General features: G+C 41.6%; 1 protein-coding gene across 6 annotated transcripts in view; it reads left to right on the top strand.

Moving 5' to 3' along the window:
* The window catches only part of LOC110987590 (TBC1 domain family member 5-like), a 33,830-nt gene extending 16,197 nt beyond the window's left edge, over positions 1-17,633 (top strand). For 3 of the 6 annotated variants that reach the window (XM_022250443.2, XM_087140007.1, XM_087140009.1), the window contains 10 exons: positions 89-109; positions 3,600-3,650; positions 4,711-4,959; positions 6,129-6,271; positions 8,084-8,190; positions 8,818-9,052; positions 9,561-9,802; positions 10,773-10,875; positions 11,407-11,486; positions 12,536-17,633. In XM_022250443.2, the coding sequence (XP_022106135.1) occupies positions 89-109; positions 3,600-3,650; positions 4,711-4,959; positions 6,129-6,271; positions 8,084-8,190; positions 8,818-9,052; positions 9,561-9,802; positions 10,773-10,875; positions 11,407-11,486; positions 12,536-12,913 (1,609 nt within the window). In that variant the 3' untranslated portion in view covers positions 12,914-17,633. Of the gene's footprint in view, positions 1-88; positions 110-1,146; positions 1,168-3,599; positions 3,651-4,710; positions 4,960-6,128; positions 6,272-8,083; positions 8,191-8,817; positions 9,053-9,560; positions 9,803-10,772; positions 10,876-11,406; positions 11,487-12,535 lie in introns of all 6 variants that reach the window. The other 3 variants (XR_015426142.1, XM_022250444.2, XM_022250445.2) reach the window with 3 other exon arrangements.
* Positions 17,634-18,336: the final 703 nt, after the last annotated feature.

An 18,336-nucleotide genomic window follows, 5' to 3' on the forward strand; every position in this document is an offset into this window, starting at 1 on the left:
CAGAACGAAGTTATATTTGAACTTTCAGCAAATTTCCATGTCAAACCCCAACCATCCCATCTCATTTTTCATCCCTGTATTTTTTTAGCCTTGTTGGACCCGAGAAAAGGTTTGATCTTCCATTATTTCTTGATCATATTACTCACACCACACCACTTCAATGCATCCATCGCCTTCCCCACAGAAATACTTCATGTAGTTTGTCATCGTTAGGCTTCACCTCAGTAACAGGGACCCACGCAACCTTTCTCTGCACAACCGTTTGGCTCTTTTGGACTGGGTTTCTGCAGATTGTGCTTTGACATCGATGAATACTAGAAGCTTTACAATGATTAGCATATCTGACACAGTGTGGTAAACGGGGCCAGTAACTAAACCTTAATTTAAATTGCATTTTCCTGGTGAGGACACAGTTTTTTACCGTTGCTTCGTCGATGCTCCAACACTGGGCGTGCCTCTGCCAATCAGCATCCAGGGTGTAACTGTCATGAACTAAAGCACAACATTTGTTTATTTTCCCATTAATTTATGTAATTGCCTTTTCAATTCACTGACAACATGATGAGCAAGTTCCAACCAGGAAAGCAGTCCCCATGGGCCTCGGGATGCTTATGCATTGCATAGCGGGCATCCATGTTATTGCTGTAAAAAAGTGGAGTGACATCAATTGTCCCGCATCGGTCAGAAAATCCTTGAATGAATGCAAAATGGTCACATACCCCAATTCTTTACCATTTGCTTGTAAATGTTTGTATTGTTTTGGGGATTAATTTTTCTTCCTCATGGGACATTTGTCCCCGGTTGGCCTTCAGCTTTGGCTGAAGACCTAGAATGGTGCCTTCCACCATGTAGGCTAAGGCTATATTTAACTACAGGTGTATTTCAAAAGTTGTTTGATTTTGTGAGGCCAAAGACATTAACATGTTTCAGTTTGTCCACAAACAAGCTGTTTTTATGTTTTTTAAACTGAAGCTTAAGCAGAGAGGTCATGGTTAAAATTGATACAGAGAATTTCTACATACATTTGGGAGTAGTCAGTGCGTAAATGCCTAAAGTCTGTGTCAGGTTACTAAAGCAATTTTTATCCTGCATTTGCAGCAGTACTGAATGTGATCATGTCTTTTTCCTTCCCCACACTTCTTGAAGGCCGGTTGTTAATGGTGAAAGGTACTAGTATTGTGATGCCTCATCTTTGACCTCTTGGAGTTCTCATCACATTTTCTTTCCTCTAACCTCACCACCTTAAAAACTGCCCAAACCCAAGAGATCTTGTTTTGTTAGAATGACAGGTGCTGTCCTAATTTTGCTTAAAAGTGAAAGAACATGGCCATTGGTTCACTGCACTTCTTGAATTCTGACAGTTTCATAAAGTTTTGTGAGGTTCTATAGGTGTTGGTGCAACTCTTACCTCTTTTGAAAATCACCTTTTTAATTCCATGCTTTGCTCTGTGCACTTTCCGGGGCATTTGCTTTCTAGATATCTGTATGTCGATTATTTTGAGGATTGGCATGTCGGCTATTGAAGTCACCTTTTTAACACTTCCTACTGTGTGGTACTGATGTTTCAGCTTTGTACAGTGGTGTCTTCTAACATCTTGCATTTGTCTTTCTGAAACTAATCCCCGTCTGTAACAAGATTTGACTGTATTAACCAGCACAGCAATTTAGCAAAGGTTTGCTTACATGTAGCCTTGCGAGTGCCTGCTCTTCATTGTGTGATTTTACGTTGCCTATTTGTTGTTTCCAGTCCGTCATAGATTGTTTAAGGCATCAGGTGTAGAGATGGGATCAGATCTACATGTATCTATTTAATATTGTAAATGGTTTCCGTTAAGTTTGTTTTCTTGGTACTCTTGCACGACTACAGGAGGTAAGGCATTTCTCTTAAGAACAAGAAAGGAGATGCTGCGTGAAATTACTTTTAATGAGTGAACGCTCACTTAGTGAGTTTCCAATGCTAGATTGGAAATCTGGGAATATCCAGGTTAGAAATGCTAAATTCCAGTTGAGCACATGTGACCCACTCTGTGAAAATGTGTCTTAAGTCGCTAGAGCCAGTTTTTGAGTTTTCATTTGCATTTGAAAGAACAAATTGAGCTTTTTCTTTAGACGTATCACTCAGTTTGGCATCCTGATGAAAGTTGGTACTCCATGGTAAAAAATGCTGTATCCCATTGACTTACACTCTGCAAAATTATCCTAAAGGACTTTTTACTCCAAAGTGGCTGTGGCAACCAAGACTCATTTTCACAGAGTGGGTCACATGTACGTACATGTTGCATAATTCCAAAAAAAAAAGGAAAACCTTCTGTAGAAAGCAAAGTGCTCAAAAAGGAGGTTTTTTCAGGCAATGGGGCCTCTCGACATTAAGTCTAAGCGATGGTGCAACTCTTTAGAAAGTGAAGGGAGCATAAAATGTGTAGGGAGAAACATCCGACTTCGTTCTGGGTAAAAGAAAAAAACAAATCAAGAAGAGACCAACAAACCTTGTCCACTGGGGGCACTATTCAGTTCATCCATAGTGGAAGTGCAAGGGGAGAACTATTGAGCCAGCCAATTCTAGTAGGCCTGTGCCGGGTACCCGAGTACCCACCCGTTAATATAAAAACCCGGTTCCATTTTTTAAAGCTAGATACCCATTAAACAAATTCCAAGGATAAAATGTATGTGAACTTTAATATCGAAGGGTAAAATTGTTGAAAAATAACCATGTGTCAGAAATCATCATGCCGTGGTCATAACTCAGGGAAAGAGATTGATGGAGCTACTTTTGTTACAAATTACATGTGAAGGTAACACTTTGTATAAGAAAAATGTGGGGGAGATTCCCCTCTAATGTTTAGAACAATGTGCTGCTTCCTATGTACGAAAAAAGAGCCCTGTTTCAGCACGTGGTTCACCAGGATTGTATGTAATATATACCAAAGAGTTCTTTATATTTCAAGGGTACCTGGGTACCCTGTATTGTCATAAATGGGTACCCGTTTCCAAAAACACCTGTCAACTCGCCCCTCAATTCTGGGTCAGCTGAGAGGTATTATAACCTGGTTCCCCTACATGTATTTGCTAATTTTTTAGCTCTGCTGCGCTTGAACATCCTACCAGCATAAGCCATCTATATTGGGCGTCAGATTCAATCAACCGTTGCTTCAAACTTTCAAGCTGGAAATAGAAATTACACTAAACTAAAGTCAGCTGAAGGTGATTGATTCTAAGTTGCTAGGGTGTGTGTGAAAGCATATTTGTATTGGGGGATTTAGCCCTGATACATTAGGTATAAAGCCATGGAATGGATCCTCATACTACTCGTGCATGCCGGGCAAAGTCAGCAAACTTAGGCTGCATCCGAATCTCTTGTCTAGAGCTAGGTCTAGGTCTTCGCTCCATTGAAAATGCGTGGAGACGCGCAGACAATAGACCTAGCCGTAGCTCTGGAAGCCCGTTTCGGACACGGCCGTACCCACTGGTGCTAACAGCTGATTGAAGTGAAATTGTGCCACTCTATAAACAAAAAAAATTACATTGTAATCAGGGAGAGGTCGATTTTTTCATTCATTATCGTAATTAAATTTTCTTGTTCTTCACTGTTGTTTTTCCAGGGATGTGGTGCAAGAAATCATGGACCCTAATTTCCTTGAGCATGATTCGTAGTAAGTATTCCTTCATGCTGTTTTGTTTGGTCACAAAAATACATGCCGTGCTTTTAATAACGAATTTTACTGACGTGCAACTTCTTCATGGATAAACTGATCTTCTCGTGTCACTTCTCGTGAATGCCATTGCCAGTGGAAAAACACCCCACAAAGTCTCGCCCGACTCGGAATATAGTGCAGTTTGTCCTGAATTCCCAGTTGCATTCCTTAGGTTTCATTTCTGAGTCATGTCTTTTGACCATCCATTTCATGAATGGAACTATTAGGGAAGGGAAACATGGTTGATAAATGCATCGCCTGGCAGGAGAATTCAGCTATGAAATAACGCTGTTTTATTTGGCCTTCTCAGTCATTCCACCTCTTCAAAAATTTTTATCCGATATCACCATGTTACAAATTTGTCACAAGCCTAGCCTTTAGGATTTTTTCAATTAACTCTTTGCAGTCATTTTGACCTCACTTCTGTGAAAATCGAATTTACCATTTTTGTGCAGCGCCTATTTTTCTGAGATAGGTCAGCCCAAAATGTAGTTACTTTTCCACTGTTGTGTTCTATGCAAGCAGGCTGACACACATGTGGCTTTGAATTTCAAATGACCTTAAAAACAAAACCATTTGTTAGATTGAGTTGAAACTTGGCTTTTTTGTTACACAGAGTGTCTTTATATATGCATACTAAGTTTCAAAAGAATCGGGCATGGGACAGCCAAGTTTTCAGGGGGATGGTTGAGTTGAGTCCATCATGAGGCAGGCCCCATAAGTCCATCGCAAACCATCCGGTTGCAAGTCAAGTTACATGTTTTCAGGGGGATGGTTGAGTCCATCATGAGGCAGGCCCTGTAAGTCCATCGCAAACCATCCGGTTGCAAGTCAAGTTATATGCTGTTCAAGTGAACTGTGGCAAAGGTATTCTTTTGTCATTGTTCATTATTACTGGTTGGACTTGCTACTTTAATTGTAAATAGTCTTGAAAAAGTCTTGTAAATTGGGACTTGTGCATAGTCTTGAAAGGACTTGTGAATAATATTACTACAACTGTACTTTTGATGCCCATCAGCACCATGTTTTATCACTTGATGGACACCATGGAGCCGTGGTACCGGCACGGCATGCGGGAGGAGGGCGCCATTCACCGCAATGCCAGCTTCACCTCAGCCGAGCCCTTTGCCAAGCCCCAGGAGTGCTCACCTTCCTCCCCACTCATCAAGAAGCTCACCAAGATCCAGGACGTGGTGCTGAAGATGCACGACAGCGAGCTGCACATGCACCTGACCCGGCTCGACATTCAGCCTCAGATATTCGGAATGTAGGTCTCTGTGGACTGTTGGCCATAGAGTACCGAAGTGTGACGTCATTGTGAACCAGAAAGTGCAGTGCAAACGAATGGAGTACGCGCCCGTGTTGGTTCATGCGCTCATGCCTTTTACACACTAATTGTGCACATGACGTATTCACTTCGGTACTCCATTGTGAATCGTCGACACAACCTGATAAAATGAGTAGCATGTCACCAGAACACAGTCAGAGACCTCTTAACCCCTTCATGGCGGGATTATTTTGACCGCGACTGCTGGGTTGTGGTATGCCCTGAATGGAGGGCTTTGTCCAGCAGCAGGCCCCATTGAACCAGCAGCTGCATGGTGAATAGACTGTATGTGTGGTATGCACTAATCCTCACACAATGGTGTGGTAGTAGCAGTCCTCCGTAGCGAAGGGGTTAACATCAACAGTATTTCCCCATTGACCAGAAATTCCTGTCAAAACATTTTATCCATGTGAAGAAGCATGCAGGCTGTAGTTGGAGTGAAATCACAGGGCAGATCTTGATTTTGAGGAAATTATCATTTCCTGTTGCAATCCAAAATGGTTGGAATGCAATTTTCCTGTCGGCGTTGGCATTATAGTGACCTTTCACTTCGTGTCTGTTATTGGTTTCATTCCCGGTTTAGTCAGGATGCGGATTCACATGAAGAGCAGGAGTGCTCATGGCAAAAAAGTTAAAAACCATCAGGGCAGCACTGCTAACATACTTACTGGCCCTCCCCCCAACCTTACCGTGCTTTTACAAGCTTTAGTTTTGAGCTAGGTTTGGGTTTTTTACACGTGGTTACGTACCTGCAGAAATGTGATTGCTATAAAAAGTCAGGAGATAGGTAACATATTGTAACAGTGCGATCCCTTGCAAAGTGCCCTGTGCTGGGGGCTATGTATTCAAATGTTTCCAGACATTGTAATAAGACAAGCACCTTGTAAGTATCTGTTATACTCTTCTGGATAATGTTTTACTTCGCCATTGCACAAATAAGCCGTTGGCGTTTTCTTACCTTTTGGGTTTCTGACTGAACAAGGAGCATCTTTCTTTATTGATTAAGAATTATATAACTTAGTAAAATATCAGAAAGGATGAATATGTACCTCCTATGTGTCAGTTCTAATCTTTTCCGATGCTGAAATTCTCAATGCTCTTCCATTTAGACGATGGGTGAGGTTATTGTTTGGCCGTGAGTTCACCTTGCAAGACCTCCTTGTCCTGTGGGATACGATATTTGCGGACAGTGTCACGCTGGACCTCATCGACTACATCTTTGTCGCCATGCTGATCCTTGTCAGGGAGCTGTGTGAGTTTAAATCCAATTCAGTTCTGCGGCTAGGAGTCCCTTAAAGTAAAGGAAAGTTGACATGAAATTTACGCTTTAATCAGGCATGGGAATATTTCCTGTTTAACCGGAATTCCGTTTTTTTTCCCTTCAAATTTGTGGTCTTCGAGTTCAGTGTAAAAACGGAATAAAATTTAGGGGGGAAGTAAAGGGGGGTAAATGTTTGTTGACTATGCGGCACTCAAAATTTCCCTAATTCCCAGTGAAATTTCTCTTTACGTAGCCAAAGGAGGGAACCAGTGACAAGTGCAGCCGCCTAGTGTCACATGAAAATCCTACTCCTGTAAAAATCAGACTCTTACCTGTTATTGGTTAATTCCTCTCACATGACCGGCCATTCTCCTAATTATCATACGTACATGTATGCATGCCCATTACTCCTAATGGGTCCTTGTTTCATAGCGACGTACGTCCATGGCAGCGCTGCTGCGTGGCCATTTGTGAACTGGCTTTTGGAAATTGGTACAAGTACGTGTGCATGTATACAAATCCACATGCAGTCGGGGAAAAAATTGAAATCATGGCGGAAGGAAAGAAGTTTGTTGAGCGTGGGGCTGCCGATCCGAAAGAGATTGACAAATCAGTAAAAAACAAGTGGAATTGGTCATGGTACGACAAATTGTTACTGGCTAAAATGGAAGATGAGCACGTGGTGGGTGACTGCTTTTACAAGCTTTACAATCCTGGAGAAGCATGGTGCGAGTGGTGTTGTATTTGTATCAAGTACGGCAGGCCTCCTTCCAGAGCTAAAGTATTGATACAGCATGCAGCCAAGTACGATAAACACCGCAAACACTTCCATGAGGGCTGGGCAGAATGCACTGGAATGCCTAGCTGCAAAAAGAAAGAAGATGTCAAATCAACATCCTTACATTTAAACGGCCATTTCAGGTTTTACGAGTCCAATTGAAAAAAAAAATTAAGAGTAATTTAAAAAATAATGAGAAATATCCTTACCAGTTGAGAAGATTTTGCTTCAATAAATTAGAGGAAAAGGGGCCATGAATTGCCTCAGATTGCACCACAGAGCATCTACAATCCAACGTTTTCCTGGGGCCCGCCCTTAAGCGGGCCCTGGACCCCAAGCCGTAAGGGCTTCCCGCTCCACGCTCGCAGTAGACTCCCGTGATAAAATTCATCACAAATTATTTTCAGATTTTTTCTTCATGCCCATTCACGTGCCTGTTTAATGCGATTGGCCCGGTAGTCTGATACATGCTTATTTATGACCCACTGTGTTCAAAGTTGTCTGTAGAGGGTTTGCATGGCTGCCATCTTGCAGGCCAGTGCTTTTGTTCCACAGTGTTTGCACAAAGGAGGTTTCCCTGAGGAACAAAAGAGCTGCTCTGCAAAATGGCCACCACGCAAAGCCTCTGTAGTCGTTGAGATCATACAGTGGGCCCACACCTTCATTTTTTTGTATGTGAGAGGCCATCATAGATTGTACCATACTTTGGGCTTGAACCAGTTGCATCTTTAATATATGAGGAAGTGAGAAAGGAAACATGAAAAATATGCAAATCATGCATTGGATCAAGAAGTTTAAAAAGGTTTGCCATTTCCTGGAAATTATCATTACTTGTGCTTAATCTACAAATCTGAAAATATGTTTGTAATGATTGGGCTTACCAAATTGGTCCTTGTGTCAGAATCTAATTCCAGAATATTTGTGTCTTTTTCGGGGGTCCCTATAGCAACCATTTAAATCTTGAAAAGGTTAAAATCCACTGCCCATTGCTTCTTCTTTACTGTGGCTCTTTTGTTAATCTGCAGTGTTATCGGGAGACTATGCAGACTGCATGTCACTATTAATGCGATTCCCAATGGTCGGTGATGTACGTTGTCTGGTCGATAAAGCCCTGCATCTCAGAGACCCCAAGGTAGAGAACGATTTTTCCTTTTTATTTTTGTAACTGGTTTGGTTGTGGTGTATGAGGGTATTCATAAGAAATGGCAGTTGTCCACAAATGATGTCCAGATAACCTTTACCCTCCCAGATACCTCAAAATCCCCAGAAAGTTTTAAGAATTTTGAAGGATTGAAGTAGGTAGAGGCTATCCTCTGTTTCTTCACATGGGGCTTGACGCCCCCTTTGAAGTTTTAGTGGACAACCTTGGGGGGGCCTGATCTCAGAATCGAGGTCTTAGTTATTAAACACTGACCCTCCCAGATCTTTGGTGATGCTCTATAAAGTTGGAGAACTTTCAGGGGACTGAAGATGGTGGGTGTCTAGCCACTGTTGCTTCGCATGGGGCTTGATGTCCCTTAATGAAGCTCAGACTAGGAAGAGCGCGGCATTTGTTCCTGCACAATGGAGAATTTCTTTGACGATATTGGAAGGGTCCTAGCAACAGTTGTCATAAGATGTGTAATCCTTGGGATTCTGTTCTGCTCTGTATTAAATTCGCCATCCTTACCATTGATATTCGGATCTTTTGTCTCATCCATCAAAGGGAAGCTTGTAGAGCGTGCATTACTGTAACAGACAATTCCCCCCACTTTTCCAGAAATTCCCCCGGCCGCCCAACTACCAGTTCCAAATCTTGCAGCACAGCGATGCAGGTGTTGTCATACCATCCAGCGCCCGGTCGCCACGGAGACAGTATGCCAACGGTGCGGTCTTTTCCGGATCCTCGGCCAACACCAACCCAAGTGGAACGCTGAGGAATAAGAAAGCGTCCGTGATGACCTCAGGTCTGAGCGGGTTGAAGAGAATTGCCAACAAAGGGAAGCAAAACGAAGGTAACATCCTTATCTTGTCAAACCTCCATCGAGTAAAAGTCAAATAATGTTTCCACATTTACCCTGAACCATAACCATCCAGGTGCTGTTAGTGTATAATCACATGAGTCTTCCTGCATTCGGCATGGTAAAGATTAAATTTCCACTTAAGTGGACAAAATCTTAAGAAGTGTTCTTGTGTATAAAGTTCTCTGGTGACTTTCATTGCTTTTGTTTGTCACAAAATCTTGAGATTATTCACATTACATATACCAAACCTAGTCTAGTATAGCTCTTGCTGTGAATAGTTCTTTGATAAGAATGCTCAGTAGAGTACATTTTAAGGCCAGTAAACAATACAGTTACCAAACTTGGGGCGTAAAAACCTGAACTGTATTTGTTTTTGTCTGAAAGGGATTCAGAACATCTGAATTCACTACAGTTGAAGGAAGTTGTTTTGAGCATTCTAAAAACTTTTAACAAGTGATTTCTTTTGGTTCTGTGCGTGAAACTGCATTTTTACAAGCAGATAAGGAGTCTGCGCAGGGGCCCTCCCATCCCCTGGCATCACCAGCCGACGTCGTGTCGGAGGTCAAGTCTCGGCCCCTCAAGGTCAAAACAATAAGCCCGCAGCAGGAGACCAACATGCAGTCATTCACCTCGGATGGCATCGCAGGGCTGACTAGCAACGCCCAGGCCCCAAAGAAAGATAACCTGGGGGGCCTCTTCTCCAAATCGAGGTCTGCTGGAAAGAAGAACCAGCAGAAAGAGGTATTGAGAGTTAAGAAGTTTTTCTTTCAATGAGTTCATTTTGTACATGCCAGCGATCAACCATTTGTCATTGGGTTACCTTGTTCCTAGCTTCCAAGCCTTTGCAGCCAGTCTCCATTAATAGACTGATTGCGCCCGCTAAGTCACGTGAATTATAGTGGGTTAAATATCAACAAACACGGTGTCCACCATAAGGAATGTGTTTCATTTGTATCATTTACCAGAAGGAAAGCTGACAGTAGGTACCGTACACAGACTACTGATGTGCTGGGCACTGTAATTAGCTTTATTTGTAAAACAACACTCAAAACACACTTTGCTATGGGAGTGATACTCACTATAGGTCACTTGATTTAGCAGCGCATTTGATCTGTTAGTTTCAGTCAACAAGGAGTAGTCTTGATCAGACTTGCAGATTGTTTGGGCCTTACCTCAGTTTGGTTTGAAGCCACTGGAAATAAGAAAACAGTTCAAAACCAACAAACTGTATGTCAGTACCATCTACTGTTGGGATTTTATTTTGTACCGGAGGTTTTTTGGGGGGGTAGCTGATTAATCAAGGTTTGGTTATTTTCATTTACAAGTGACCACCATGGATAGTAGAGTTGTTCTCAGTCCTCAAGCCTTGACAGCAAGTGTTAAATGATTAGTTGGAGTTTCAGATCATGAGGACCTTACCCAAGTTTAATTGAAGCCACCTAACCAGAAAGAAAACTGCTGAAGCCTTTGCTGTTTGGGCTGTTGCCAACAGCTGTTGTATTGATATGTAGAGATTTTGCTGCCAAGGATAGTTTGAGTTCAAAGAAATTAGTAATGTTACTAGTGTCTAGGTATAATTAAAAAAATCTGTCAAGCATACAATTCCAGTCAGATTTAAGTTGGAATCCAAGATGTTGGTCATTTAGTTCTTGTTGGTGATTGGCCCACAATGATGAGATGTTCTGATGATTTTTTTTGGTCTGCCATGCAGCAAGAGATGGACTTCCACAACCAAGTGGCCTTCTTGCAAGGCAAGATGAACGACGTCCAGAACATGTGCCGGTACTGTGCCACCAAAATGGAGGCTCACCTCAGTGAGTTGTAGCTGTCTGTGCCAGATGCAATGGGCGTAGTGTTGTGACGGCGTTGGCTAAAACAGTGTTCCTCTCTTTTTGAGTTTTGACGAAAACGCAGGCTGGGCTGAAAGGAATGCACAAAACAAAACGTTGTGGCAGCGTGATATTTGACCAACTTCAGCTGCGCATAAATAGGCCACGTTGTTCAAGACTGCATGTGTGATACTTGAAGGACACATGTAGAATGAAGTTGTTGCATGAAATACTGACGGCACAATGATGCACGTTTGTCTTGCAGAATAACATACACAGAAACTGAACTAGTCACATCTGTGAATGCCTACATTTGGTTTCTGTTTCTCAAACCTCAACTTGTGCATGAAAGACTGGTTAAACTGCACGATGCAGAAATTGGCTTAAAAAGTGGATTTCTCAAACTTCATCGATTGCTGTGAAGTAGTGAAATAGTATTCCCAGCCAAAAGTGGTCTGAAAATCCCCAGATAACAATATAGCTCATCTGCTTGTCTGGGTGACTTTCTTTCGACAGTGCAAATCCAGGATGAGATGGTCAAACTCAAGCTGACTCAAGAAGATGAACTCCTCTTAGCTGTGGCAGGGCTCAAGCAGGTTAGTTCACGTGTGTCTCATCCCGGCAAAGAGAGCTATAAGCTGTAAGATGCACTGTGTATGCATTGGTAAACCTGAGGGGAACACGCAAGCCACAAGTGTTAAGACCGTTTTGGTCAAAGGTAGATGTATTCAATCTGCCTACCTCCCAGCATGTTGCCACTGCATGGCTTGACGGATCTAGAACTACTCTTTAGTTAGAGACCTACAAACATGTCTTAGAAATGATGCAGTGGAGTCAATAGAAACTATTACTTGATATGTTCACCCAAGTAATGTCCAATTTATTAAAAGATGCAGAAGTGCATTATCCATCAAAACAGAGCAGAGTATGCCCTTTTTAACACGTAAACTAGTGAGTAGCAGAAGGTACCTAAGACTCATTTTGAGGGATCTGGTCGTGCTGGAGACTTCATTTGATCAGTTAGAAATGTTGCAGGAAATGCCAACTAAGGACTTGAAAATGTCAGTGGGAAGTATAACAGGTGGGTTCCACCGTGTTTTCCCGCTGTGCCCAGTACATCTTTTGATGCAGCCCAAACCATGCAGTGCTACATCAAAGCTGCACTAAATCGGAGTTGAGAATTGTGATTTTGTACCTCAAATAGCACGAACTCTTGTAAATTCTTCTCACCTACGTAATGCAGACTTGACGGGCGGTGACGGTCAACAACTTGATGTAGCTGTGTTTTAACATTTGATTGATCAGTTAGCCGTGTGTCTACAAGTCGCCTGCTTCTATTTGTTGATTCAGGGACCAGTCAGAGTACCAACCAGAATTCTGTTCTGACTGTTTGTGACTAGCCTTTGTATAAAGTGTAGAAGGGGGAAGTGAATGGAAGTGTTTGACTGTCAGTGATTGTTGCAACTAAACAGAGGTTTAACTTGAGATACGACCACGAAAATAGATTGAGATCCATCTATGGAGAAGCACTGTATTATTCCTGTTAAATCATTTTTTAAATCACCCCATCATACCTGTTGTAAACTTGTAACCTTACCAGAGAAGGTCCCTTGTGAAAAAAAAAATCACGTGTGATTTCTTGCAGGTCAAAGACATTCTTAATGGAACGCTGAAATTTGCCCAAGGGATGGAGGAACAGGAAGACCTGATTATGAACGACGACTACTATGGCAAAGAGGAGCTCACCCCTTCCCCACCTGTCAGCAAAATGGACTTGTCGCCGGAGTCGGAGCCGGACAGCAACGGGAGCCAGCCTAAGGTGATGGAACTGGAGGAGCTGTCGCCTGACGTCGGCAGCAGCAGCAGCAGTGCCGATTCGGACCCTCGGCCAGAGACAACCCCGGCTGTCAGCCTGAACACCAGCGAGTGCAATAACAACCTGGGCGTGCCTGCCACCAGCGAGACTGACAACCCGAGGCCTAGGGCAGGGAAAGATCAGGCTCTGGCTGTGGTGGGCCATTAACTTCAGTGGAGAACACCACAATCCATCCACGACTCATTGGTCTTAAAAAGGAACTTGAAAGACTACAACATATTTTGTGACCAGCACATTATATTTTTTGTAAGTATCCCGTCTGTGAATTGTGAAGGTATGATTTGACACCTTTTTTTTCTAAATTATATATTCTGAAGCTTGACGGCACCTTTGCAGCAATGTCACCGCAGGCAGTCACCGAGTAGTTTGTAGATTTTCTGTACAGATTATGAACTAGGCAATCAGTGTACTTTTAAGTTAATAGCAGTCTGTATGTACATTTTGCTTGGTGTCTGGTTGCTGGATAATGAATGAACAAGGGCACATTTATATTTGACTTTGACCCAAAACACAACCAACCTGGTAACTGGTTATACTCTGAAATAGCTCTGTCACTGAAACTTTGGCCTCAGGTGACATCACGTTTGTGCTCATGAACGTGGAAATTCAAATTACAACTAAAGAAGGACTGGACACACCCTTTGAAAGGATCCAGAGTTATAACAAAAGTTCAGCTTGGCGTGATGATTTAAATTTGGAATCACCAACCAAGAGCTGCCAACTAGAACAGATTTTCAATATTTCATAAAAAAAGCAAAGAATATGAAAGTATGGATCCATCTTTAGAAAATACTGATTTTAGAAAATCCGATCAGAGCATATTATTATGCACAATATTGACAGGCTTGCTATGGCATGTGGACCAGTGGACACTATGTGCTTTGATCCCGACCGAAATTGATCGCACGTACAGTAAACATAAGAAGTCAGGATTTTTGAGTCAAATGCTCATAAGGCACCTATCATGGAGCTCGAGGATAGTCTAATACCCTGACGTCTACAGTTATCTGGCAATGTACTATGTGCTGCAGCCTAGTCTAATACGTATGAAGTACACCATATGATGCAAGATATGGGGCGGAGAGCGCCCCCCAACCTTTGTGTTGGTCATTGTTTGATCGGAATCTCAGGAATTCCTTACAGACATCTAAGGGGGATATGTTAGGTAACAATAGTCTAGAGTGTGTATAGGGATTGGACATGTGAGGGGGGTACCCATCGGCCCCATATCGTGCATGGTATCAAGTACACGGCGAGTGCGTTAATTCACTAGCGCCGTGTGGTTTGTACTGGTGTGCCATGCATATGGTCCCGTGGCGGTTAGATTCTGTTACTCAACGTAAACGCCTGATTGTAAACGTAGCTTCAACATTGTCGTCTTCAAAGAGTTCCAGAAAACAGCCTTTTAAAAACTAGTTGGGAGTACAACAGCACATTCTGACAGCATTGCTCACTAAAACACCGATTTCTTTACTGATTTGGGGGCTTCAACATACTGAAAGGATGAGTTAAAGGTTGGCAGCTCTGCCAGCCTGCTGCATTCAAATGCATTTCACAGGAATGCCCCCGGAAATTACTGAAGGGGGGAAAGTGGGGTTGTAACCCCATGACTCCATCCCAGATACACAACAGGTTCACTTACAACTCCAACACCTGTGAACCTTGGAAGATTTCCAATCAGTGACTTAAAAGAAAACCATGCCAGCATTTCAGTAATAAACACCCCCTCCTTGTGGCTTTCCTAATTTTGAATTTGTAGTTTTCTTTCTTTTCTTCAATCCTCAAAATAGCACCAAAGGGGATCACGTCTGCTGACGAGCACTCATAGACAGTAGGCTATTTTAAAGCATAGCTTCTTCAAGTAGATCGTCATTACAGTTATGACAGAAGAGGTCTGATGTGTTTATTAAACAAAGTGCTCAGTCATGTTTTCTGAACCATTGGTCCAGATTTTGTGAACTGTTTTTTTTTAATGCTTGGTCCTTTTTTAGGGGGACCATGGTCTGTTTGTAACACCTCACCCACAGATTCTGTGTTTTGATTGGCCGAGGGCTAGTCGCACGGCATTTGCTACTTTTGCTCTCTCGTCGTGTGTCCCAAATTGCTATAACCATAGCAATCACAATACTATGGCCATAGCAGCAAGCTGTGCTGTGAGCAGATGCATGTGATGTGCGCGTTGCAGTTATTTTCAAGTGCGAGCTGGGTCCAAAGATCTTGAAAGTGGCAGTCTAGGAAAGCAGTTGTGTATTTTCAACCAATGCCATGTTTAAAATAAAAGTACATTCCAGGTTTAGTAATCAGTCATCACTTTAAATCAAGCAGAATCTGTGGAAGGTTTTATAAAACAAATACGAAGGCGAAGGTGATCCATGGAGTATTCTGTTTTGCCAAGGCAAAGTCGAGGGAAAATGGTATACTATCTTAGATCACCTCAAGAGGCTAGTTTTACTTCATCTCTCAGAGCAGTCAATCTTTGAACACTGTTTTGAAGAGTTCATATAACAAGTTACCTGTCAGGTTTTTTAGGTCCATGCTCTGCATTTAACTGCTAACAACAGTGAGCGGGAATTTTAAGAATTTAGCCAAAAAAGTTAAAGCAGCCAGCCTATGTTTCATTGCAAGCACTGTCTTGTTAGTGCCTGTTTGTGTTTAGAGATGATGGCATCATTCCTGTATTAAACCTGATCTTTTGCCAGGTTAAGATGCTCTTTTCGTGCTGACTGTACGCACTGTCAGTGAAATGAACAATGGTTCCGTTCACTGGAAAATTGTATATACCTCTGGGGTGAGAATAATTGGGCTTACATTATTAGTCTAAATGTGCAATGAACAAAGCATAAATAGGCATAACTATTAAGTTGTAAAATCATTCCTAGCTTTCTTAAGCACTGTCATGTCTAAATGTAAGAAACAGTCAAGTCGCAAGTAAAATGAAGTATTTTGTCAGTTCTTAAAGGTAGTGGACACGATTGGTTTTGTGTCATAATTTCACAAGATTGGCAGATTACGGTGTATAATATTCACTGCAACTTACATTGCACTGACTTATTTTGTGCTTGATCCGACTGCTTTGTGAAAAATCAAGAAAAGCAGTGTGACATTTTCAACGCTTAAATCAAAGATCTTGTAATTTAAGTTGCATAAAATCTGTGGATTACAGAGCGTTTGTATTAAGTGAACAGCATCTGCGTGGTTAGGGTGGGAAATGGGTGTAACAGGCAAACAGTACACACAAGAAAATTGGCACCTGTAATGTGATGTGCGAAGTGAAATGAACTCTTATACGATGGTCGGCTGACCATCACAAAAAAAGAGAACAAAATTTCTGTTGTCTCAAAAACTACAGCATTCTGGGTGGAAATATTTGACAGACTGATTTAAGCTGTTGTGGACTTTCTTTCAAGAAAGGTATCTCAGGGTTATACGGTAGTCAGATTCGGGGGATTTTACCAGTGGTGTACACTACCTTTAAAACATTATCAATTTTAGCAGCCGGCTGCAAGTACATGGGATTTCTATGTTCGCAGCCGACTGCAAGTACATAGGAAATCTTTTCCAGTGTGTTTTTGCATTCCTCCACAATTTTGTTGAAGGACGACATAAGACAAGGTCCTTGCTTCAGACGAAGGGATTGACATATACAATTGTTGTACATATTAGTCTAAATTCTTTGTCCAAAAACCAAGGTCCTTGCTTCAGACGAAGGGATTGACATATACAATTGTTGTACATATTAGTCTAAATTCTTTGTCCAAAAACCATGTCAGTAATGGCAACCATATTGCAATTTTTGTATTTGTTGGTATTCAACCTGAATTGAACCTCGTTTTCTTTTTGCATTTTGTTTTCCTTTTTTGGGGTGGGGGGTTGTATTTCCAAGCTGTAATTTCATTCACTTAATTTGAGAGAGCTTTTGTCTCTTTGGCCTTTGAATGCAAAATAAAAATTTGAATATCTACAGTATTTTGTGTTTATATATATCCTAACGACACAGCAGGCGGAGGTGGTACTGTGTGACAGTTAACCTCTTGGAGGTTTTTGTGGTTTTGAAGAGCAACCTCTTACATGACACTTATATATGAGTTTTGCACTGGCACGTTTCAGAATTGTTCAAACTTGCAAAGGAGAGATACCTTTATTTTTGCTCAGCACCAGTGGAAGAAAGAACATAGCAGTGTGGAATTTTATTTCTGATAAACATATCCCCATCTTGAAAATGCTGCTCGGAAGTATTTGCATTATGTTCAGTACTCACAAAAATTGAGTTCAAGCGGCCTTCTAGTTGACATTCGGTTTACATTGACTTACATTAGCACAGCAAAAGATATAAAATTACAGACTCAAAAAAATTAAAGGAAGCAGCATCAAATTGGTTGAGTTTTATAGTGTAACCTGAACAGCAAGCATTATTAATTTCTGTTTTATTTTATTTTTTTTGGGGGGGGGAATCTTTGTGTTTCTCTCTGTTCTATTTTGTCTTCCTAGATTTTAGGTTACAGATGCTGTAAGAAATTTTCTAAAAGTGTTGGCCTTTAGTGGAAAAAAAGCTTGTCATGTCAACCAATGCAGAAAAAAAAGTTGACCACTGTGTTTGAAACTATGGAGGTCACAAACAGTGAGCATTTAGTCATGGAAGAAGCACCTAATGGTTTAGGGAAAAATAGTTGACAAAAAATTATGTGGCTTATGGATGTGTTTAAAATATCTAATGTATATGTAACACATGAGCACTTTGTAAATACGTGAACGGAAGTTTATTGCAGATTATATATGACAATGGTAGTTCAAAGAATGATTTTAAAGGAATTGGGTGAGAAGGAATCGACAGTGAAGGATTAACAGAAAAATGAATATCTGAACGACATTTTGTTTGAGTTCTCTTGGTGTGCATTTTGTTGTGAATGTTTAACGTGCAGTACCCTGGTAGTATTAGATTCAAAAGTATAAAGTAAAATTAAAGGGCCACAGAACTTGAAATGCAAGTTCAAAAATGCTTTGTTGGCCGTATCATTTTGCGGCAAGGTCCAGTTATTTAATACCTCTTGGTTTTGAATTAATATGAGGGTCGGAAGGCAGTTCTGTGATGGGATGCTCAGAATTTGGGGAACAACTATTGCTGTTGCCCAGATTTTTTTTCAGGGCAGGGAAGGACCGCTTTTTAAATGGGGGGGGGAATCTCCAATGGGGTAGAAACTAATAGTTATCTGTGGAAGCGGTCAATGTTCAAGGTATTTTTTTAAAGCAAATTGGTAATTTTCATCACTTTTTTTTGCAATTCATCTGCATTTCCTCCTTTTTTTAGGGGGGGGGGAAGCAGCCCCGTGGTTCCCCCTTGTAATGCCCAGGGGAATAATGCTTCTGAAAAGGCATAGTTTGTGTCAGGGTGTTCGAGCACAAAAGTTGACGGAGATTGCGGACGTCATTGACTTAGCCCTGACTGGCAAAGAAACATCCATAAAACAATTACTGAATTGTGCAACCCACCTCGTGTGATATTTCTATAGGGGATTGTCCAAATCCTGGCTTCCTTTGTGACATGAAATCACTAGGGGATTTATCCTGTTCAA

The sequence above is a fragment of the Acanthaster planci genome, linkage group LG08 (assembly GCF_054643075.1).
Source record: "Acanthaster planci isolate LZ-2023a linkage group LG08, COTS_SCS, whole genome shotgun sequence".
Lineage (NCBI taxonomy): Eukaryota > Metazoa > Echinodermata > Asteroidea > Valvatida > Acanthasteridae > Acanthaster > Acanthaster planci.